The 24,498-nt window shown below is 49.4% G+C and overlaps 2 protein-coding genes across 7 annotated transcripts in view; one reads left to right on the plus strand and one right to left on the minus strand.

Moving 5' to 3' along the window:
* The window catches only part of PRKRIP1 (PRKR interacting protein 1), a 31,836-nt gene extending 23,389 nt beyond the window's left edge, over positions 1-8,447 (minus strand). For both annotated transcript variants that reach the window (XM_021935714.2, XM_003895833.4), the window contains exons 1-3: positions 8,122-8,447; positions 6,991-7,069; positions 5,094-5,194 (exon numbers count right to left, since the gene is read on the minus strand). In XM_021935714.2, the coding sequence (XP_021791406.1) occupies positions 5,094-5,194; positions 6,991-7,069; positions 8,122-8,394 (453 nt within the window). In that variant the 5' untranslated portion in view covers positions 8,395-8,447. The remainder of the gene's footprint in view (positions 1-5,093; positions 5,195-6,990; positions 7,070-8,121) is intronic.
* Positions 8,448-9,492: 1,045 nt separating this feature from the next.
* LOC108584956 lies at positions 9,493-17,159 on the plus strand. Of its 5 annotated transcripts, none has more exons than XM_021935713.2 (3): positions 9,493-10,583; positions 10,666-11,142; positions 14,980-17,159. In XM_021935713.2, exons 1-3 carry the CDS (start codon positions 10,067-10,069, stop codon positions 15,357-15,359), a joined length of 1,374 nt encoding a protein of 457 aa, XP_021791405.1. In that variant the 5' UTR covers positions 9,493-10,066; the 3' UTR covers positions 15,360-17,159. The 5 variants fall into 5 exon arrangements, with proteins under 5 accessions (XP_021791405.1, XP_021791402.2, XP_021791403.2 ...); XM_021935710.2 differs by having other exon boundaries at positions 9,505-9,734; positions 10,050-10,583; positions 10,666-17,159; XM_021935711.2 differs by having other exon boundaries at positions 9,505-10,583; positions 10,625-17,159.
* The last annotated feature ends 7,339 nt before the right edge of the window (positions 17,160-24,498 follow it).

Here is a 24,498-nt window from a genome sequence, read left to right on the forward strand (position 1 = left end):
CCAGCTACTCGGGAGGCTGAGACATGAGAACTGCTTGAGCCCAGGAGGCAGAGGCTGCAGTAAGCCAAGATCACACTCTAGCCTGGGTGACAGAGCGAGACTCTGTCTCAGGGAAAAAAAAAAAAAAAAAGGCTGAGCTGTGAATGTCTTACTCTGTGCTGCTGAAGACGCCGAATTTACCAGCAAGTAAACGAAACAGAGCCCCAGCTGACTGCCGCGCCTGGCAGAGGCAATGTCTCAAGCAGGGGTGAGTGGGACTGGGCTTTGATGGAGGTGATCTGTCAGTCACTAACAAATGAGGATGCTCTTGCCTTTTTAAAAAAATCTCAGAGACTGTCTTTTGCCATTCAAAACAAGAATCTTTTGCATGTACATGGAGGCCCAGGTTTGCGAAACATTTTTTTGTATTTTCTTTTTTTCTTTTTTTTTGAGACGGAGTCTTGCTCTGTCGCCCAGGCTGGAGTGCAGTGGCCAGATCTCAGCTCACTGCAAGCTCCGCCTCCCAGGTTTACGCCATTCTCCTGCCTCAGCCTCCCGAGTAGCTGGGACTACAGGCGCCCGCCTAGTTTTTTGTATTTTTTTAGTAGAGACGGGGTTTCACCATGTTAGCCAGGATGGTCTCTATCTCCTGACCTCGTGATCCGCCCGTCTCGGCCTCCCAAAGTGCTGGGATTACAGGCTTCAGCCACCGCGCCCGGCCATTTTTTTGTATTTTCTCTGAATCTTGAATCAATATATAAAAACTTCAGACTAATTTATAGTGTTTGAGACAGCAACCTGCTCTATGTCCTTCCCTCTAAAATAGTTTATAAAAATAAAAGTGGGCCGGGCGCGGTGGCTCAAGCCTGTAATCCCAGCACTTTGGGAGGCCGAGGCGGGTGGATCACGAGGTCAGGAGATCGAGACCATCCTGGCTACCACGGTGAAACCCCGTCTCTACTAAAAATACAAAAAACTAGCCGGGCGTGGTGGCGGGGGCCTGTAGTCCCAGCTACTCGGAGGCTGAGGCAGGAGAATGGCGTGAACCTGGGAGGCGGAGCTTGCAGTGAGCCGAGATCGCGCCACTGCACTCCAGCCTGGGTGACACAGCGCGAGACTCCGTCTCAAAAAAAAAAAAAATAAAAAATAAATAAATAAATAAAATAAAAGTGTTTCTGATAGTAGTTTCTTTTCCTTTCCCTCCCTCAGTCCCCCCTACCCTCTTTCTTCCTGAGACAGGGTCTTGCTCAGTCACTCAGGCTAGAGTACACTGGTGTGATCACAGCTCACTGCAGCCTTGACTGTCCAGGCTCAAGCCATCCTCCCGCCTCAGCCTCCCAAGTAGCTGGGACTACAGGCAGGTGCCACCACATCTGGTTAGTCTTTGTATTCTTCGCAGAGATGGGGTCTTGCCATGTTGCCTGGGCTCAAACTCCTGGGCTCAAGTGATCCTCTCACCTTGGCCTCCCAAAGTGCTGGGATTACAGGCATGAGCCACCGCACCCAGCTTGATGGCTTCTATACACAGAGCATTATTTTTGACAGGCAAACCCATTGCAGTGACCTGGTAGAATTTTGACAAAAACTGTCTAATACTTCTCACTAGGATTGAGATTGCTACCAACAGAAGATGGCAGGAACAAGAACCACCACCAACACCCAGGGGCCAAAAAAAACTACAGGACAAGCAAGCATCAGTCGACAGCCAGCACAACAATGACACCACCCTGTGCCCAAAGCAGGACTTTTTCTTCTTCTTTTTCAGACAGAGTCTGACTCTGTCGCCCAGGCTGAAGTGCAGTGGCACAATCTCAGCTCATTGCAACTGCCATCTCCCAGGTTCAAGCGATTCTCCTGCATCCGCCTCCCGAGTAGTTGGGATTACAGGCATAACTACTGCGCCTGATTAATTTTTGTTTTTGTTTTTTTTGAGACAGAATTTTCAGCAGATTTTTGTATTTTTAGTAGAGATGGAGTTTTGCCATGTCGGCCAGGCTGGTCTCAAACTCCTGAGCTCAAGTGATCTGCCTGCCTTGGCCTCTCGAAGTGCTGGGATCACAGGTGTGAGCCACTGCACCGGCCTTCCTGTCTTACTATTAATAAAAACCAAAGCTGGGTGTGATGGCCGGGCGTGGTGGCTCACGCCTGTAATCCCAGCACTTTGGGAGGCCAAGGCAGGCAGATCACGAGGTCAGGAGATTGAGACCATCCTAGCTGACACGGTGAAATTCCATCTCTACTAAAAATACAAAAAAATTAGCTGGGTGTGGTGGCAGGTGACTGTAGTCCCAGCTACTTGGGAGGCTGAAGCAGGAGAATGGCGTGAACTCAGAAGGCGGAGCTTGTAGTAAGCCGAGATCGCGTGACTGCACTCCAGCCTGGGCGACAGTGAGACTCAGTCTCAAAAAAAACCAAAAAACCAAAAAAACCAAACTGGGTAGGCGTGTCAAGTGCTACCTGGGTGGTACCTGTCTGGTCTGTCGTTTTTTAATTGGAGACCAAAGTTCCTCCAGAAATGCCCAGGAGAAAAGTGCCTTTAGTCTCAGCTACAGAGGAGGCTGAGGTCCAACCCGGACAATAGAGTGAGACGCTGTCTCTTTTTTGAGGCCAGTCTCGCTCTGTCACCCAGGCTGGAGTCGGTGGCGGGATCTCTCTTTCACTGCAAGCTCCAGCGGGTTTACACACCATTCTCCTGGCTCAGCCTCCCAAGTAGCTGGGACTACAGGCGCTCACCACCTCGCCCGGCTAGTTTTTTGTACTTTTTTTTTAGTAGAGACAGGGTTTCACCGTGTTAGCCAGGATGGTCTCGATCTCCTGACCTCGTGATCCGCCCGTCTCGGCCTCCCAAAGTGCTGGGATTACAGGCTTGAGCCACCACGCCCGGCCGACGCTGTCTCTTAAAAAAAAAAAAATCAAATGTTATTTGGCAGGTTCCTTTTGATTTTCCAAATGTACATCTGACTTCTTCTAATAAGGGTGAGGGATTGTTGCGTTACTAATTTTAGAATTTGCACCCAAAAAAGTCCCTTTCCTCAGTATGGCCAGGGTGCCTATTATTTCGTAGAATATATTTGTGGCACTTTACAGAGGTTCAAATAAATGCTTTTTTTTTTTTTTCTGAGACCAAGTCTCGCTCTTGTCCCCTAGTCTGGAGTACAATGGCACGATCTCGGCTCACTGCAACCTCCACCTCCCGGCTTCACACGATTCTCTTGCCTCAGCCTCCCAAGTAGCTGGGATTATAGGTGTGTACTACCATGTCCAGCTAATTTTTTGTATTTGAAGTAGAGACAAGGTTTCACCATGTTGGCCAGGCTGGTCTCAAACTCCTGACCTCAGGTGACCCCTCTCCTTGGCCTCCCAAAGTGCTGGGATTACAGGCATGAGCCACCATTCCTGGCCAGATATTACTTTAAAAGGAAAAAGAAAAGCATACACAAATATGAAACCCTATTTAATAATGTGCGTGCTTGAATGTTCAAGAATGGAACGTCCTGATGTTTGCAGCGTACTCTGAAATGCACCAAAACAAACAAACAAACAAAAAACCAACGAATTGATGGGAGGAATAGAGGTATGAGTAGAGCTCTGGAAGGGAGGAATTATAATTTTCCCCATTTTATAGATGAGGAAAATGAGGCCTGGAAACAGGACTGCTGGGAAGACATAATACAATGCATACCAATAGAGGTATGCATAGATCGATAGGTGTGTGATAAAGAGAATCCAGCACAACAGGAATTGTTAAGTCAAGGGGGAGTGGATATATGTGTTGCATAATTCTTTTAACTTTTCTGTTTGAAATTTTCAAAATAAAACATTAGGGAAAATTTAAACCAAAGAGACAGCCAGGATACAGAAGAAAATAAGAAAGAATTTATTGGAATGGCCAAAATTGAGTTAGAAAAAATTCTGCTTTTGGGGGCCAGGCACGGTGGCTCATGCCTGTAATCCCAGCACTCTGGGAGGCCAAAGTGGGTGGATCACTTGAGGTCAGGATTTCGAGACCAGCCTGGCCAACATGGTGAGACCCCATCTCTACTAAAAATACAAAATTAGCCAGGCGTGGTGGCACACGCCTGTAATCCCAGCTACTTGGGAGGCTGAGGGAGGAGAATCGCTTGAACCCAGGAGGCGGAGGTTGCAGTGAACTGAGATTGCGCCCTTTCACTCCAGCATGTGTGACAGAGTGACAACCTGTCTAAAAACGACCCCTCTCCCAAAATATGGTTTCTGAAGCAATTCTCAAATAACCTATAATTATTATAGATTAATAATAATCTTAAAATAGTCTATTATTTGACACCTATCACAAAGAAATGCCAGCTCCAGAGCCAGGAAGCTCAAATGCTCAAAGAGGCAGATGTTATATGCACTTTCACAGTCATGAAAGCAAGCTGCTGTTCACACCAAATGCACAGCTAACTGCATTTAGGCATTCAGCTAAGAGGGAGAAGAGGGAGGATGACACAGAGAAGTAACAACTTAAATGGTGTGGGTATCCCATTTGCTGTTCTATCACATGGCAAATGGCCTAGAGGGAAAAGGGGTCTCAGCTGTGCCCTTTCATACACGAGGAAGACTCTCACTCTCCATCCCTCGTCTAGTGTAAGGATCTTGCTATGTTGATTCTGACTGAGGGTTTACCTGGACTCTGCGTGCTGTGCTGTCCGTAGAAGGCAGACCTCACACCAGCCACAACCAGCATTATCTATTCTTCCTCAAATGCTTTTTTCTTTTCTTTTCTTTTTTTTTTTTTGAGACAGAGTTTCACTCTTGTTGCCCAGGCTGGAGAGAAAATGGCACGATCTTGGCTCACTGCAACCTTCGCCTCTCGGGTTCAAGTGATTCTCCTGCCTCAGCCTCCCGAGTAGCTGGGATTACAAGCATGCGCCTGGCTAATTTTGTATTTTTAGTAGAGACAGGGCTTCTCCATGTTGGTCAGGTTGGTCTCAAACTCCTGACCTCAGGTGATCCCCTGTCTCGGCCTTCCAAAGTGCTGGGATTACAGCCGCGAGCCACCATGCCTGGCCTCCTCAAATGTTTTTCTTCTAAAGGCAGTACCTGCACACTGCCCAAACATGGGGGCTCAACCAGCCTTCTGGCTCACTGACCTTCTCAGCCATGGCATCCATGTAGTCCTGTCGCTGGTATTCTCTCCGGCGCAGATGTCTGTACACGTGGAACTCTCCACTGCCGGCCCCAGCACTTGAACCTGTAGCCAGGACAGTCCATGGTTCTAGATGAAATTCAGCTACCAACACAGGTCACCCTTAATCGAAGGGGACTAAAGAAACAAACAGTGGAAGTCGTGGAAGGGACCATGCCTTCCTTTCTCCCCACTGTATAAAGAACTGGCTCAGTACCTGGCATATTGTAGATGTCATTATTTGTTATAAACATGTTGAATGTGAAGTCACTAAAAATCCCACTCAAATTCAGTATCAGGAGGGGCAGACTGTGGTTAAGTGACTTTCTCACCTCCTCTATGATTTCACATTTGTCATGCTAGATTTCCAGTGAGTTGAACAGACATCTATGATACATTAAATGAAAAAAAGGTGCTTACAAAGTAGTATATGTAGAATAATCATATTTTTGTAAAAGTGTTTTTTCTTAAGTTTTTTTTTTTTTTTGAGACAGGGTCTTGATCTGTCACCCAAGTTGGAGTGCAGTGACACAATCACAGCTCATTTGAGCCTCGACCTCCTGGGCTCAAGCGATCCTCCTGCCTCAGCCTCCCAAGTAGCTGGGACCATAGGCGTGCACCACTATGCCTGGCTAATTTTTACATTTTTAGTAGAGATGAGGTCTTCCTATGTTGCCCAGGCTGGTCTCAAACTCGAGCAGTTCTCCTGCTTCAGTCTCCTAAAGTGCTGGGATTACAGGCATAAGCCACCACGCCTGGCCTACGTTGCTTTTTTTTTTTTTTTTTTTTTTTTTTTAGACGGAGTCTCGCGCTGTCGCCCAGGCTGGAGTGCAGTGGCCGGATCGCAGCTCACTGCAAGCTCCGCCTCCCGGGTTCACGCCATTCTCCTGCCTCAGCCTCCCGAGTAGCTGGGACTACAGGCGCTGCCACCTCGCCCGGCTATTTTTTGTATTTCTTAGTAGAGACGGGGTTTCACCGTGTTAGCCAGGATGGTCTTGATCTCCTGACCTCGTGATCCGCCCATCTCGGCCTCCCAAAGTGCTGGGATTACAGGCTTGAGCCACCGCGCCCGGCCAGTTGCTTTTTAAAGACATAATGCTACTGCACATTAAAGTACACTAGAGTATAAAGAAAACTTGTATGTACACTAGGAAACTAAAGAATTTATATGATCCCTTTTATTGCGACATTCACTTTAACTAGGTTGCCTGGAAATAAACCCGCACTATCTCCATGGTATGCCTCTAGATATGTTAATTTATGATCCAACAAAATAATAAAACTATTTTTATTTACAAAAAAACCCACAATGCATTATTAAGAATAACACAGGAGATGGCTGAGCACAGTGGCTCACAGCTGTAATGCTAGCACTCCGGGAGGCCAAGGCAGGCGGATCACCTGAGGTCAGCAGTTCAAGACCAGCCTGGCCAACATAGTGAAACCCAGTCTCTACTAATAGCTAGGCATGGTGGCACAGGCCTGTAGTCCCAGCTACTCGGGAGGCTGAGGCAGGAGAATCAGTTGAACCTGGGAGGCGGAGGTAGCAGTGAGCCGAGATGGTGTCACTGCAAACCAGCCTGGGTGACAGAGTGAGACTCTGTCTCCAAAAGAAGAAAAAAAAAAAAAGCAACAGTGCAGGAAAAAATTCTATAGTACCAAACCATAAGCAACTATAACCCTTAAGCTAAATTTACTGATGTCAAATGAACAAATAAAAGCAACTATATCCCCGTCATTGTAAAAGCAAAACACTGAACATATAAACATTTCCCCTCATCAGAGATTTAACAAATACTAACTACAGGGCTTTTATAGCTACCTTAAAACATTATATTTACACACACATACACAGACATTACCCATTACATCTCGGACAAATTCTGGGGGAGGTCGAGGTGCCCATTCACTCATTTTCTCTGGAATTGGAACTGCTTTGTCCTGCAACATTTAAACATGAAAGCATTTCTAAGTATAAATCTGCTAACAAAATTACCTCTCTCTCTCTCTCTCTTTTTAGAGACAGGGTCTCACTCTGTCACCCAGGCTGGAGGGCAGTGGTGCAATCATAGGTCACTGCAGCCTTGAACTCCTGGGCTCAAGTGATCCTCCGGCTTCAGTCTCCAGAGTAGCTAGAACTCACAGGCGTGCACCACCATGCCAGGCAATTTTTTTATTTTTGTAGAGACAGGGACCCGCTATGTTGCCCAGGCTGGTCTTGAACTCCTTCCTGGCCTCAGGCCATTCTCCCGCCTAGCAACCCAAAACGCTGAGATTACAGGCAAGGAGCCACAGCGCCCACTCCAAGTTACATTTCTTATGACCAAAGAATTTTAATTGACGAATGAAGCAGGATTGCTTTGCTGCTTGGACACAGAGCTGATTTTGTGTTCTTCCCTCTGTCGTGGCTTTATTCATCCTATGTACTCTTGGGTATAACACAGTCCACACCTTCCCAGGGTTACACTTTCCAGAGCAGAACTGAGAAACCTAAGCCATAGTTTCCAGCTAGAAATCGCCAACTTTAACACTACTAGGGGAGAAGAGTCAAGCTTTTCTGGTTAAAGGTATAAAGGACGTTCCCGTTCAATTGTTTTTATGATTGAGGGGACCGAGGCCCGGAGGGGGTGTGGGCGGGAGAGGAGTGACTCGCTCCAAACGTCTCGGCCACTCTCTAACGATCAGCGTTGTTTAGAAAATACCCTTTTGCTAACCCACAAATTCTACCTTTTCAGTCTAATGCTTTTTGTTCACAGACAGTTAAACTAGAAGGGGTCTTAGAGCATGGGAAGCCGCTCCACCGTGCTTTCACTCAAGCTGGGCTCTTACACAAGGACAGCAAGTTCACTTATCTCCGGGACAGCCTCCTCCTCCTCCTCCCCAAAGACTGCTCTGGGAGGGTCGGATACCAAGTTTCTGAATTTGGAGGTAGAGAAGGTGGACCTGCGGGAACCCAGAGGCGCTGCAGAGGAAGGGGGTAGGCCTCGTCTCACCGGGTTCTTCATGAGCCGCTCCAGCTTAAGCTTCTGCTCCTCCGCGGCATTCTTGGGGATGACGAGCGTCTGCGGCTCTTTCTTGGGCCTCGGCGGTCGCACGGAGGAGGCGGCGGAGCTCGCCATGGCAGCCTTCCAGTTTCCCCGGCGAGCGGCAGCGGCGGCGGCGCGCAAGTATGACGACAGAGTCGCGCGCCGGCGACGCATACGCAGTCTCCGCAGAGGGGGACGGAGGCGGGGTTGCGAGCCGGAAGCAGCCTGCTGAATATTCATGAGTCTGAGGCCGGCGTGGGTTATTGTAATCAAAGCTGCGGGGTTTCATTTCCTGTTCCTGAACAACAAATCAGTGCAGCTAGATCCTCACGTCCCTGTAGGGGAGGTGGCCCTCCGTGCCTAAGTAACTTGGCCCTAGCCGACCTCTCTTGTCCCCGCGGGCGTCTTCGTGCCACCGAGCAGCCCTGCTGATGCTCTCGGCACCTCCTCTCCATCAGCACTCCTCGCCTCCCGCCTTTGTCCGGGCGCTTCCTTGGATCTGGTCCCCCCTCCATTTCTGACAATCTCCTGTTTACATAAGACAGCTCAAACAAGTCACTGAGCTCCCTGAAGACTGGGACCTGCCTCCTTTGTCCCCCTCGAATTACTCTATACCTGGCCCCCAGTAAATACACCTCTGCCAATGCCAGATGACCCTTTAGAGTGAGTGGCCCAAGAACAAAGGAAGTAGTAGAAACCCTGGCCGGGCACGGTGGCTCAAGCCTGTAATCCCAGCACTTTGGGAGGCCAGGATGGGTGGATCTGAGGTCAGGAGATCGAGACCATCCTGGCTAACACAGTGAAACCCACGTCTCTACTAAAAAATACAAAAACTAGCCGGGCGAGGGTGGCGGGCGCCTGTAGTGCTTCTCGGGAGCTGAGGCAGGAGAATGAAAGCGTGAACCCGGGAGGCCGGGCTTGCAGTGAGAGCTGAGATCCTGGCCACTGCACTCCAGCCTGGGCGACAGAGTGAGACTCTGTCTCAAAAAAAAAAAAAAAAAAAAATAGCAAAACCTAAGGAACCATGTCTGCTTATTCTGCTTGCAAGCAGGAGTTCACAAAAGGCCCAAACAAGTGACTGAACGCAGACCTCTCCAATAACTCCCTGAACAATAAACTGGGGGGAGGGAGAGAGAGAATACAGGTTTCTGTGGGAGGTGCAGTTGGTTGCCGGAACTGAAGCCGGGACAAACCGGTTAGGAAAGTCCCCGCCAGAGGTCATAAACATGTCAGAAGAGTAACTGAAATAGCTGGGATGGCGGGAGATGGCGGGAACCAATCAAGAACAGCCAACTCGCACTGTTCAAATATCAACCAATCCCAAGCTTGCGTTGTTCAAAAGTCCCTTATGACTCTGTACTTGCTATAAAAGACAATTCCCAACCCTCCTCGGGGCTCTCCCCCGACACTCCGTCGGGGGTCCAGGTTCGAACCTGCATTGAAGATCCTTGCCGCTTGGCTTTGACTGCAGTCTCTGGTGGTCTTCTTTGGGGAATAAACGGACTGGGTACAACATCGGGGGCTCGTCCGGGATTCCCCCAAGCCCACCAGACCACGAGTCAATGGATCATCACTACTCCGTAAGTAAGCCGGCTGTGTCTCTGTCTGTCTGTATCCCGCGGGCACTGTACTAAGGGTGGCAAAGTCCTGGCGGACGCGCTATAGGGCAGCCACCTGGGGGGCCAGTAGGACACGTCCTCTGGCGCCCATCTGGGCACTCTGTATCCAGTTGGCCCATCTGCCTCTGATCGGGGACTAGCAACCCGAGACGCGCTTGCGATCTGTTACTCAGTGTTATTTGGTTGCTAATCACTTTCACTTTACCGCTGGACAAAAGCACAGCGGGATTTGTTTCTGTCTCCGACCAATTTCTCAACTCTCTTTGTTTCTCTTAGTTCCAGAAACCCCAAGGATGGGTGGCGCCCAAAGCACGCCGCTCTCGCTCCTCGTAGATAATTTTAAAGACGTGAAGGCCAGGGGCCACGACCTCAGTGTAGAACTTAAGAAAGGAAAGTTAGTGACCCTCTGCCGCTCAGAATGGCCCACCTTCGGTGTAGGGTGGCCCCCGGAGGGTACTTTTTGTCTCCCTATTATAGCTACAGTAAAGGCAAAAGTTTTCCTGCCAGGACGCTCGGGACATCCTGACCAAATTCCTTACATCTTAGTGTGGCAGGATCTTGTAGAAAATCCCCCGCCTTGGCTAGTTCCCTTTGTGCTGGCACCCGAGCCTTGTAAGGCATTGGTCGCGCGGACCACAGAGCACTCGAGGAAGCCAAAAGTTCCTTCTGCACCACCGGTCCCCGTGCTATCCGATAGCCAAGACCCCTTGTCACTAGAACCCCCGCCATCTCCCGTAGAACCCCCGCCTTACCCACACCCCAGTCCTCGCCACCAAGTCCCGCCGGCTGCCCCCTCAAGGGAACACGAAAATCGAGAAGCAGCAGCAGCGCCGCCGGAAATGGAAAAGAAAATCGAGAAGCAGCAGCAGCGCCGCCGGAAATGGAAAAGAAAATCGAGAAGCAGCAGCAGCGCCGCCGGAAATGGAAAACGAAAGCGGCCTGGGGGGACCCGCGGGACAAACGCGCCGACGAGTCCAACGTGAGACAACCTTGCGGCCCCCTGATTCTACTGTAGCACTACTCCTTAGAGAGATAGGACCCCCTGATGATACTGGGCTTCCCCGACTCCAGTATTGGCCTTTTTCTACCAGTGATTTGTACAATTGGAAATCTCAAAATGCCAGGTTCTCGGATAATCCAAAAGATTTAATATCTCTGTTGGACAGTGTTATGTTTACCCATCAGCCCACTTGGGATGATTGTCAACAGCTCCTCTGGATTCTGTTTACCACGGAGGAACGGGAAAGAATACAGGTCGAGGCCAGAAAATTAGTTCCTGGTGATGACGGCCAGCCAACCGCTAATCCTGATCTTGTTAAGGCCGCCTTCCCCCTGACCAGACCGCGATGGGACTACAACACGGCAGAAGGTAGGGGAAGGCTGCTCATTTATCACCAGACTCTAATGGCAGGTCTCCGGGCAGCGGCCCGCAAGCCCACAAATCTAGCTAAGGTGTACTCAGTATTGCAGGGGAAGACAGAAAGCCCCACCGTATATTTAGAGAGACTAATGGAAGCCTTTAGGCAGTTCACCCCTATGGACCCAGAGGCACCCGAGAACCAGGCAGCAGTAGTGATGTCTTTTGTAAACCAGGCAGCACCAGATATTAAAAGGAAGCTACAAAAGCTAGAAGATTTAGAGGGAAAACAGGTCCAGGACCTCCTCCGCATTGCCAATAGAGTGTACAACAACCGAGAAGGGCCAGAAGAAAGGCAGATAAAGGCAACTAAAGAGATGACTAAAATCCTAGTGGCCGCCCTCCCTCAGGCAGGAAATAACTCGAAAAAACAGACACGTGGGCCCAAACAGAAATTAGAAAAAGATCAGTGTGCTTACTGCAAAGAACACGGTCACTGGATCAAAGACTGCCCAAAGAAAAAGAGACAGCCAAACTCCAAGTTGCAAAAGCCTACCCCCATACTAGTTACCCAGGACTTTGACCATGGGAGATGGGGTTCGGAACCCCTCCCCGAACCCAGTGTAACTCTGCAAGTGGAGGGGTCCCCGGTCCAATTTTTGGTCGATACCGGGGCACAGCATTCAGTCCTGACCAAACCTTATGGAAAACTATCTGAAAATTCATCACGGGTACAGGGAGCCATGGGAGTAAAGAAGTGCCCCTGGACAACCCAGAGGACTGTGGATTTAGGGACAGGCAAGGTGTCACACTCCTTCTTGGTCATCCCTGAGAGTCCCTGCCCCTTGCTGGGAAGAGATCTATTGACAAAAATGGGGGCCCAAATCCACTTTCGGCCGGGAGGCCCCAAAGTAACGGACTTCCAGGACAGACTTATATCCATCCTCACTGTTACTCTAGAGGATGAATATAGGCTCCATCAGAATCCGGTATCCCCCGACCAAGAAGTCTGTTCCTGGCTCCAGCGTTACCCGGAGGTTTGGGCAGAAACTGAGGGCCTAGGACTAGCAAAACACCGTCCTGCCATACTGGTTGAACTTAAGCCTGGGGCGGACCCAGTGCGGGTCCGGCAGTATCAGATGCCCTTAGAGGCAAAGGAAGGAATAACGCTCCACATCCGTCGGCTCCTAGACCAGGGAGTTCTGCGTGTCTGCCACTCACCATGGAACACCCCCTTGTTACCCGTCCTAAAACCTAATAGCAGGGACTACAGACCAGTACAAGATTTAAGAGAAGTCAATAAGAGGACCATGGACATACATTCTACTGTACCTAACCCATACACTCTCTTGAGCAGCTTAAATCCAGAAAAGCAATGGTACACGGTCCTTGATCTCAAAGATGCATTTTTTAGCTTACCCCTGGCTCCTAAGAGTCAGGAAATCTTTGCATTCGAATGGACGGACCCTGAAAGGGGTATAAACGGCCAACTAACATGGACTAGGCTGCCTCAAGGATTCAAGAACTCGCCGACCCTGTTCGACGAAGCCCTCCACGAAGACCTGGGTGAGTACAGGCGACAACACTCGGAGATAACTCTTTTGCAGTATGTTGATGATCTCTTAATAGCCGCCGAGTCCCTGGAAGCCTGTGTGCGGGGAACCGAGAGCCTGCTGAAAACCCTAGGAAAGCTTGGCTACCGAGCCTCGGCGAAAAAGGCCCAGATCTGCAAGTCGGAGGTAACCTATCTGGGGTACTTACTAAAGGGGGGGCAACGTTGGCTAACCAGTGCCCGGAAAGAGACAGTCCTACGCATCCCTAGACCCCGGTCTACAAGACAAGTAAGAGAATTCCTGGGGTCGGCAGGGTTCTGTAGACTATGGATACCCGGGTTTGCAGAGCTGGCCAAGCCCCTGTACCAAGCTACAAAGGAGCGGCAGCCTTTCAATTGGACAGAAGAGGCTGAGCTAGCCTTCCAACAAATCAAAACTGCCTTGCTATCAGCCCCCGCGCTGGGGCTCCCTGATATAACTAAGCCCTTCCACTTATACGTGGATGAGAGTAAGGGTGTGGCTAAAGCGGTATTGACTCAGCATTTAGGCCCTTGGCGGAGGCCAGTCGCTTATCTGTCAAAAAAGTTAGACTCAGTAGCCGCAGGATGGCCCCCCTGCCTCCGAATTATTGCAGCAACTGCCCTGATGGTGCAGGATGCAGACAAACTCGTCATGGGGCAAGAGCTACGGGTCACCACACCCCATGCCATTGAAGGGGTTCTCAGGCAGCCGCCCGACCGTTGGATCAGCAATGCACGGCTCACCCATTACCAAGAGCTGCTGCTAAATCCCCTTAGGATAGCATTCCTGCCTCCGACAACCTTGAACCCCACGTCCCTGCTACCAACCCCAGACCTAGATGCCCCCCTCCATGACTGCTCAGAAATCTTAGCCCAGGTGCACGGAGTCAGAGAGGATCTGCAGGACCTCCCTCTGCCAGACGCGGACCTTGTTTGGTTCACTGATGGAAGTAGTTTCGTTCACCACGGACAAAGATATGCAGGAGCGGCAGTAACCTCAGAGACCGAGGTAATCTGGGCTGAACCACTGCCCCCCGGGACGTCAGCCCAAAGAGCCGAACTCATAGCACTCACCCAGGCTCTTACTTTAGGGGCAGGTCACAAGCTGACAGTTTATACTGACAGCCGGTATGCTTTTGCAACTGCACACATACACGGGGCCATCTACAGGGAGCGGGGGCTGCTTACAGCAGAAGGAAAGGACATTAAAAACAAGAAAGAGATTCTTGACCTGCTAGCAGCACTGTGGAAGCCAAAGAAACTAGCTATCGTACATTGCCCAGGACACCAGAAACCAGTCACCCCAGTCGCCAGGGGCAATAACTTAGCGGATTCCACTGCCAGAGACGTAGCAAAAGCTTTAAACCGGCTCCTCGCACTACAACTCCCCGACCCGGGGCCCAGAGACCTACCCTATAACCCTGAATACTCAGAAGAAGACCTACAGTGGATAGACAAACTTTCACTAAAACAGATTCAAAATGGATGGTGGACGGACACACATGACAACCTCATCTTGCCCGAAAAGCTAGGGCAACAGGTATTAGAACGCATCCACCGATCCACGCACCTAGGGGCCCAAAGAATGTTAGACTTAATCAGACACACCAAGCTTAAAATCAGACATGTGACTGAGAAGGCCAGTAATATAGCTGCAAACTGTAAAGTCTGTCTGCTCAACAATGCCCGTAGTCAGTCCCAAGCAGTCGGGGCAAGGTTGAGGGGAACCAGGCCTGGAGTCTACTGGGAAGTAGACTTCACTGAAGTCAAGCCTGGTAAATATGGCTACAGGTACTTACTGGTCTTCATAGATACCTTTTCAGGTTGGACTGAGGCATTCCCAACTAAACGAGAAACTGCACAAGTTGTCGCTAAAAAAATGTTAGAAGAAATTCTCCCCAGGTATGGCTTTCCAGCTCAGATAGGGTCTGACAATGGACCGGCTTTTGTCGCTAAGGTAAGTCAGGGCTTGGCTTCCACCCTGGGGGCTGATTGGAAATTGCATTGTGCTTACCGACCCCAAAGTTCAGGACAGGTAAAAAGAATGAATCGGACTCTGAAAGAGACCTTAACTAAATTGACCATGGAGACTGGCGCTAATTGGGTAATCCTACTCCCCTACGCTCTGTTCAGGGCCTGTAATACCCCCTACAGATTAAAACTTACCCCGTATGAGATTATGTTTGGCCATGCCCCGCCTATAGTTCCCAGTTTAAAAGATAACTTGCTAAAGCCAGATTCTGAAAGTGTCTCTGAGCTTTTGTTTTCCCTGCAAGCTTTACAGAAAGTTCAGGAGGAAGTGTGGCCTAGGCTGCGAGAACTGTACGAGTCCAGACCCTCACTGGTGCCTCATTCATACCAGCCAGGAGACTGGGTCCTGGTCAAGCGACACCAACAGGAGAACCTAGAGCCACGGTGGAAAGGACCATTCCAGGTGATCCTGACCACCCCCACCGCTCTCAAGGTAGAAGGCGTCGCGCCGTGGATCCACCACTCCCACGTCAAGCTGATAGACCCGACTGCAGACCTCCTCGGACAGAGCTCTAGGGCACTGCAAGACTTGGAAGCACCAGAGGATCCAGGCGCCTGGACCATAGATCGATCTAAAGACAACCCCCTAAAACTGACATTACATCGGCGCCGTAGCCCACTGTAACTATGTTAATTCTCTTTGTGACCTTGTACTTACCCTCCTTGCTACCCCTGCTCACTGCAAATGCGGCCGTGAACCCTTTCGTCTGGCGGTTCTGGCTCTATGAAAACCAGACCCATCCGGGAGAAATTCCCCGGGCAGGAAAACTGCTGGCCAGTGCAGACTGCCCCTCCCCTCAGGATGCAATGCCTCGATTCAACTAAACTTTACAGGGTTTCAGATTGCTCAGCCAGCATTGCCCACCATATGTTTTGAGTTTGATCAGACCCAATATAACTGCCAGAAGTATTGGAAGTGGATGAGCGCAGGATGCCCCTATAGCTATTGCAAAACCCATTCAGTCAGGCAATGGACGGAAACCGGGTGGAATTTCTACCAAAAAGCAGGCACCTAACCTGGATAGTAAAAGACCCTTGGGACTCTCAGTGGACAACTCCACAACATGGAGGGGTGTACCATTCTTCAACCAGTACCTGGCCCAGTAGCCACTTATATCTGTGGCGTAGCCTAGTCCAAGTTCAGTCCCTAGTCCATGGAAACATCCACCAACAGGAAGAAAAACTGTCACAGGAGCTATGCCCCTTTTCATGGTTAGCCCTAATGCGGGAGGGGTTAGCTATTGCCAATCTTACAGGCCTAAGTGATCTGTCCTCTTGCTTTATGTGTGCAGCCCTAGGGCGACCGCCATTAACTGCCGTACCTCTGTCTGGCCCGCCTAGTAATCAAACGGTAGGCCCCCAGAACTTATCACCTGTTTCTAATGTCCTCTTGTATGGTAACCCCAGCCAAGAAAAGTTTCCCTATTGCTATTCAACTAGCAACTCTAGCCTTTGTAACCACACCGCCATTTTTCCTAGCACCCCGCTACATGCTCCACCTGGCATATTCTTCTGGTGCAATGGTACCCTGTTTAAAAACTTATCTGTGCAGCCTCTAGACGGTGGACGGATATGTCTCCCCGTCACCCTGGTCCCTAGGCTAACTCTATTAACCCCTGCCGAATTCCTCGGCTGGACAGGCATAACCTCCGAAGAAACCCCTAGACATGTGCGAGCAGTATTTCTCCCCCTTGTCGCTGGGATTTCTCTCACCACATCCCTCATAGCCGCCGGGTTGGCAGGAGGGGCTTTAGGCCATACAGTAGTAGAAAGCAGCAAGCTGTTCCAGCAGTTTTCCGTGGCAATGGAAGCGTCAGCTGAATCTCTCGCATCCCTCCAGAGACAGCTCACTTCTCTAGCTCAGGTAACTCTACAAAATAGGAGGGCCTTAGATCTACTCACTGCAGAAAAAGGAGGTACGTGCATGTTCCTTAAAGAGGAATGTTGTTTTACATAAATGAATCTGGGCTAGTAGAAAGCCGGGTCCAGCAGCTACACAAACTAAGTCTAGAAATGAAGAAACAACAGTTCGCCTCAGCTGCCAATAGCTGGTGGAACTCCTCCATGCTTTCCCTCCTGGCTCCCTTCATGGGGCCACTCGTAACCCTCCTACTCCTATTGACCATAGGACCTTGTATTGTTAACAAAATATTAACATTTGTCAGAGAAAGGTTTGACACTATTCAGCTTATGGTCCTCCGCACTCAATACCAACCCCTACCCCTTGACCCCCACGTTACAGAAGAGATAGAGATGACCCCCTAGGAATCCAAGATTGGACTCCTCAGTTTCCTGTGAGAGGGGGAAATGTGGGAGGGTGCAGTTGGTTCCCGGAACTGAAGCCGGGACAAACCGGTCTCGCCCGACACTCGGTCGGGGGTCCAGGTTTGAATCTGCATTAAAGATCCTTGCCGCTTGGCTTTGACTGCAGTCTCTGGTGTTCTTCTTTGGGGAATAAATGGACTGGGTACAACAGTTTCCACCTTTCTTGCCAATCACTGCATTTTTGGAAAAGACAAGTTCAATGATCCTAGCCCTTGCCTCTTCCTGTACATAATCTCTGACAGTATTACTGATTATGCTTCTATCACTTTTTTTTTGTTTTTTGGTTTTTGTTTTTTTATTTTTGTTTTAGAGACGGGATCTCGCTTGGTTGCCCAGGCTGGAATGCAGGGACTCAATCATAGCTCACTGCGGCCTTGAACTCCCGGGTTCAGGCACTCCTCCCACCTCAGCCTCCCGAGTAGCTGAGACTATAGGTGCATGCCACCATGCCCAGTTAATTTTTTTATTTTTATTTTTTGCAGAGACAAGGTGTTGCTGTGGTGCCCACGCTGGTCTTGAACTCCTGGGCTCAAGTGATCCTCCTGCCTGGGCCTCCCAAAGTGCTGAAATTATAGGCGTGAGTCATCATGCCCAGCCAAGCCTCTATAATCTATAACTAGATATACCCTCACACACAAGCCTTGATGAAATTTTGCTCTATTGTAACTTCTGAGCACATTAGATAAAACTTTTTTTTTTTTTTTTTTTTTTTTTTTGAGACAGAGTCTCACTCTGTTGCCCAGGCTAGAGCACAGTGGTACAATCTCGGCTCACTGCAGCCTCCGCCTCCCGGGTTCAAGCGATCCTTCTGCTTCAGTCTCTCGAGTAGCTGGGATTACAGGCACCCCCCACCATGCCCAGCTAATTATTGTATTTTTAGTAGTGACAGAGTCACCATGTTGGCCAGGCTGGTCTTGAACTCCTGATCTCAGGTGATCCGCCCACCTCGGCCTCCCAAAGTGCTGGGATTACAGGCATGAGCCACCACGCCCGAACTGATATAACTTCTGAGCACATGCAGAGCACCAACAACTGTATATAAATGATTGTATATAAGCTGTATATAAATATAAATATAAAATGTGTGCTGAAATTCTGTTTTGGAGCAGTTTAACAAACTCTGTGAAAGACTTTCCCTGGTTACAGTCCTCAGTAAGATTGAAGAAAACTAACCTTAATTTTTTAAAAGCCTGATTTTTTGTTTAGTTGACATTGAGAAAGAGAAAAGGCCCAGCATGGTGGCTCAAAACTGTAATCCCAACATTTTGAGAGGCCGAGATGGGCGGATCACTTGAAGTCAGGAGTTCAAGACCAGCATGGCCGACATGGTGAAACTCCATCTCTATTAAAAATACAAAAATTAGCCAGGTACGGTGGTGTGTGCTTGTGATCCCAGCTATTCTGGAGGCTGAGACAGGAGAATAGCTTGAAACTGGGAGATGGAGGTTGCTGTGAACCGAGATTGTGCCACTGCACTCCAGCCTGGGCGACAGAGCAAGACTCCGTCTCAAAAAGAGAGAGAGAGAGAAAAGCTGTTGCTCACATACATTTGGGGTTACAGACCACAGTCTCTTTGGCTCCACTTGTAATGAAACTTAACAGGGGTCCAAGCAGATTTCCCAGAAAAGGCGTTTATTTCAGAGCTTGTGCTTGAGTGTAGGGGAGACGATGGCAGCGGAAGTGAAGGGATCCTCCAGCTGATTTGTGGAAAAACCAGTGGGAATTGTGTGTGTGTGTGTGTGTGTGTGTGTGTGTATGTGATGGAGTCTTGCTCTGTCACCAGGCTGGAGTGCAGTGGCACGAACTCGGCTCACTGCAACCTCCGCCTCCCAGGTTCAAGCAATTCTCCTGCCTGAGCCTCCTGGGTAGCTGGGACTACAGGTGCACGCCACCACGCCCAGCTAATTTTTTGTCTTTTAGTAGAGACAGGGTTTCACCATGTTGGCCAGGATGGTCTCAATCTCCTGACCTCGTGGTCCGTCCGCCTCGGCCTCCCAAAGTGCTGGGATTACAGGTGTGAGCCACCGTGCCTGGCCAGGACTTTTTTTTTTTTATTAGACAAAGCATGGGAATTGACATCAGGGGTAGGGTATGCAGGCTGGGCTGGGCAAAGCACGTGAGGGTATGCAGGTCGCATATCTGGTTGCGATGGTTATCTTGAGTAATGACTCACCTGGTAGTCTGGCTGGTGGCAACAAGGGTGTCAATCAATTGTTCAGCATTCCTTCCCGAGGTGGGACACTCTGCAAGCTTCATTTGATATTTGGATCTCTTAAGTCCAGTCTCTGGAAATTCTTTTTTTTTTTTTTTTTTTTTTTTTTTTGAGACAGAGTTTCGCTCTATTTGCTCAGGCTGGAGTGCAATGGCGCGATCTCCACACACCACAATCTCCGCCTCCCAGGTTCAAGCGATTCTCCTGCCTCAGCCTCCCTCGTAGCTGGGATTACAGATATTCACCACCACCCCGGCTAATTTTGTATTTTTAGTAGAGATGGGGTTTCTCCATGTTGGTCAGGCTGGTCTTGAACTCCTAACCTCAGGCAATCCACCTGCCTCAGCCTCCCAAAGTGCTGGGATTACAGGCATGAGCCACTGCACCAGGCTTTTGTGGTCATGGAATGGTCTTGTGTGATGTTGGTGTCCTGGAAATTACTTTTGTTTGACAAGAGAATACCAAGACCCAGCTGTGAATGTCTGGCCAGCTCCCAGAGAAACAGAACAGGAACTGGACAGAGCTTTTCCTTCACATCCTTTCCCTTTTTCCTTCTCTTGTACCACTGATCACAAAACCCTACACCATTACCTCGCTGACAATATACCTGCTAACCCTGAGGCTTTAGTCATACAAAGAAAATAGCCGTTCTTCTGTGCTCTCGTAATATTTAATCATGCCTCTTACTTAAAGAATTCCAGCCGGGCGCGGTGGCTTCCAGCACTTTTGGGAGGCTGAGGTGGGCGGATCACCTGAGGTCAGGAGTTTGAGACCAGCCTGGCCAACATGGTGAAACCCTGTCTCTACTAGAGATACAAAAATTAGCAAGGCGAGGTGGTGCCCACCTGTAATCCCAGCTACTCAGGAGGCTGAGGCTGGAGAATTGCTTGAACCCGGGAGGCAGAGGTTGCAGTGAGCTAAGATCACACCTTTGCACTCCAGCCTGGGCAACAGAGCAAGACTCTGTCTCAAAATAAATAAATAAATAAAAATAAAAGAAGCACTTGCTGGAGGGACATGGGCTCCTAGGGACAGGGTTGCCCTCCCACTGAGTCCCCAGGGGGATGAACAGGTGGACAAGTGGATGGTACCTGGAGGGTGACATGTTTGTTCTCCAAAGGTCGTTCCTGGCTGCCCGATAGTGGGTGGTTTTCTAGGAGCTCAGGGTGGAATCAAGGATCCTTAGTGGCCCAGGTCTGTCATTGGAACCTGGGGATGGCTTGACCTGGGTGGGGCCAGGCACACAAACTCACCCAGCACCACACACGTTAGCAACCAGTATCTCACTTTTCTCCAAACACTCCACAGAACAAAGACTTTTGTCTACAAAACAAAGCATCTTTTCCTCCTTAGAGAACTCTCACACAGGCTTCTCAACTTGGCCAAAATGCTACTTCCTCCAAGAAGCCTTCTCAGATTGCCCCTCCTACCCCCCACCTCCAGGAAGTGAATTGCTCCCTTCTTGGTGCTCCCCCAGCTCTGAATCCCAATAACTGGTGAAGTAGTTACCACTATGTCCTCGCCATCTGCGTCCCCATGGGCTTGGCAGGGTGGTGGGCTGGGCCAGAATCCCAGCATCTAACCCTGGCATGGTGTAGAGTGGGTACTTCCAGGATGCCTGGAGAATAAAGGAATGAAAACATATATGAAGACTGAATGGATGTGTTAGTGAGATGAGGAAGGGATGGATGAATGAATGAATAAGGACATTAAGAGAAAGAGTGAATGAAGACTCAATCAATAAATGGACACTTACTAAACGAACATGCGAGGCCATGGACTTTTGTATTTTGTAGAAATACAAAAATTAGCGAGGCGTGGTGGTGCACACCTGTAATCCCAGCTACTCGGGAGGCTAAGGCTGGAGAATTGCTTGAACCCGGGAGGCAGAGGTTGCAGTGAGCTAAGATCACGCCTTTGCACTACAGTCTGGGCAACAGAGCAAGACTCTGTCTCAAAATAAATAAATAAAAATAAATAAAAATAAAAGAAACATTTGCTGGAGGGACATGGGCTCCTAGGAAAGCCACAGAGCCAGGAGTGCGGGGCAGTGTCTGTCCGGTTGGTAAAGATGTCCTTGGCACCCCCAACTTCAGTGTCTGGCACAGAGCTGGTGCTTGGCAGATATCTGCTGGATGGAAGTTAAGTGAATGAATGAAGTGAAGGAATGCACGAAAGCAAGAGAGAGTTAAGGCATGTGGGTATGAAGGAGCTGGTAATAACTTCAGTGTCTAAGTGTGTTCTAAATTGTGGACATATTTATCAGCAGATATATATTTCTCGATAGACGAGGTCTCACTCTGTCACCAGGTTGGAGAGCTCACTGCAGCCTTGAACTCCTGGGCTCAAGGGATCCTCCCGCCTCAGTGTCCGGAAAAGCTAGGACTACAGGCACACACCACCATGCCCAGCTAATTTTTCACATTTTTTTGTAGACATGGGGTATTGCTATGTTGCCCAGGCTGGCCTCAAGGAATTCTTCAGTCTTAGACTCCTGAGTAGCTAAGACCACAGACTGGTGCCACCACACTCAGCTAATTTTTCTGTTGTTTTTTCTTTTTAGGATGCAGTTTCTCTCTTGTCACCCAGGCTGGAGTGCAATGGTGCGATTTGACTCACTACAACCTCCTGAGTAGCTGGGATTACAGGCACCCGTCACCATGCCCGACCAATTTGTGTATTTTTAGTAGACACAGGGTTTCACCATGTTGGCCAGGCTGTCCTCGAACTCCTGATCTCAGGTGATCCACCTGCCTCGGCTTCCCAAAGTGAATTACAGGCGTGAACCACCTTGCCCAGCCTAATCTTTTATTTATTTATTTATTTGTTTATTTATTTGGTAGAGATGGAGTCTTGCTATGTTGCCCAGGCCATCATCCTGATTTTACTGAAATGGAACTGAGGCCCAGAGGAGAAAGCAATGCTCAGGGCCACACAGACTCAAACCCAGCAGTCTAGCCCTGGGCCTGTGACAGCCTGAGTGATCATGTGACTCACAGATGGATGGGACAGGGCCCCAGTAGACCCTGGTGGGAACTGCTCGTGTGGCACCTTCCTAGGGCTGCGGTCAGATTTTAGGTCCGGCTGCCTGGAATGAAAGGCCACCTCACAGATGCCCAGAAGTCTCACACCCTGAGTGACGTCCCTTCTGCCACCAGAGGGCAGCAAATCCCCACCTAGGTCCCGCCACTGGGAGCCTTAATCCACCTTCCCTGAGCCCCAGTACTGGGCACCGAGGGAGCAAGGTCTACGGGCTGGAAGATACCAGTGCTTTGCAGACTGGCAGACTGGGTGCCACCTACCCTGGGTTTGCACAAGCAACCTAACCTCTCTAAGGCTGTTTCCTTATGTGCAAGATTGGTACAAGCGAACCTACCTTGACACTGGCCTGGCCCATGGGTAAAATGATGTTTGGACCTGCAATGCCTAGCACAGTGCCTGACATTCAATAATATGGCTCACGCCTATAATCCCAGCACTTCGGGAGGCTGAGGCAGATGGATAATCTGAGATCAGGAGTTCGAGACCAACTTGGCCAACCTGGTGAAACTCCGTCTCTATTAAAAATACACAAAAATTTAGCCGGGCATGGGGGGTGCCACCTGTAATCCCAGCTACTTGGGAGGCTGAAGCAGGAGAATCACTTGAGCCCAGGAGGCGGAGACTGTAGTGAGTCAAAATCGCGCCTATGCACTCCAGCCTGGGAGACAGAGAGACTCTGTCTCAAAAAAAAAAAAAAAAAAAAAAAAAATAGGGTGACCACACCTGTCCTAGTTTGATCCTAGGACTAAAGGGTTTCCCAGGAAGTGGGGCCTTCAGTGCTAAAACCAGGAGAGTCTTGGACAAGCCAGGATGGTTGGTTACCCTAGAGGAGTGGGCACTCCTACCTCAATTCCTTGAGTAGTGGTTGAGACTTAAAGTACTAAAACAGCAAAGTTTGTTTTTTTCTTTTTTCTTTTCTTTTTTGACACTGAGTTTCACTCGTGTTACCAAGGCTGGTCTCGAATTAGAGAAATGAAAATATATGTCCACAGACTGACCTGTATGTGAATACAGACAGCAACTTGATTCAAAATTGCTAAAAACTGGAAACAACCCGTATGTCTGTCAAATTGTGATCTAGACCTACAGGGAAATACTACTTACCAATAAAAAGAAGGAGATTTTGCTGGGTGCCATGGCTCATGACTGTAATCCCAGCACTTTGGGAGCCCGAGGAGGGAGGATCACTTGAGGCCGGGAGTTCAAGACCAGCCTGGTCAACATGGTGAAAGCTCAAAAAAAAAAAAAACAGAAGCAGGGGCCAGGTGAGGTGGCTCACGCCTGTAATTCCAGCACTTTTGGAGGCCAAGGCGGGCAGATCACGGGGTCAGGAGATCGAGACTATCCTGGCTAACACGGTGAAACCCCGTCTCTACTAAAAATACAAAAAAATTAGCCGGGCGTGGTGGTGGGCACCTGTAGTCCCAGCTACTCAGGAGGCTGAGGCAGGAGAATGGCGTGAACCTGCCTCACGCAGGTTCTACCTGGGAGGCAGAGCTTGCAGTGAGCTGAGATCGCGCCACTGCACTCCAGCCTGGGCTACAGAGCGAGATGCCGTCTCAAAATAAAAAAAAAAAAAAAAAGGAAAGAAGGAGCTCTTGAGGCTTGCAATAACATGGATGGGTCTCAGATGCATTATGCTTAGTGAGTGAAGTCAGATCTATTAATAGAAGGCCACAACCTGAATGGTTCCATTTACTTGATGTTCTGGAAAAGCCAAAATGATAGGGATGGAAAACAGATCGGCAGTTGCCATGGGCCAAGGAGGAGGAGGGGACTGACTTGGAAGGGCCTGAGGGAACGTTCTCGGGTAATGGATATCTTTCCCCCTCCCTCCTTCCCTCCCTTCCTCCTTTCCTCCGTTCCTTCCTTCGTTTGAGATGGCGTCTCACTCTGTTGCCCAGGCTGGAGTGCAGTGGTGCGACCATAGCCCACTGCAGCCTCAGACTCCTGGGCTCCAGTGATCCTCCTGCCTCAGCCTCCTGAATAGCTGAGACTATCGGTGCACACCTGGCTAATTTTTTTTTTTTTAATTTATTTATTATTATTATACTTTAAGTAATTTTTTTTTTACTTTATTATTATTTTTGTAGAGACGATGTCTTGCTATATTAACCAGGCTGGTCGCAAACTTGGGGCCTCCAGCCATCCTTCCATCCCCAACCTCCCAAAGTACTGGGATTAT

This window comes from Papio anubis, chromosome 4, assembly GCF_008728515.1.
Source record: "Papio anubis isolate 15944 chromosome 4, Panubis1.0, whole genome shotgun sequence".
Lineage (NCBI taxonomy): Eukaryota > Metazoa > Chordata > Mammalia > Primates > Cercopithecidae > Papio > Papio anubis.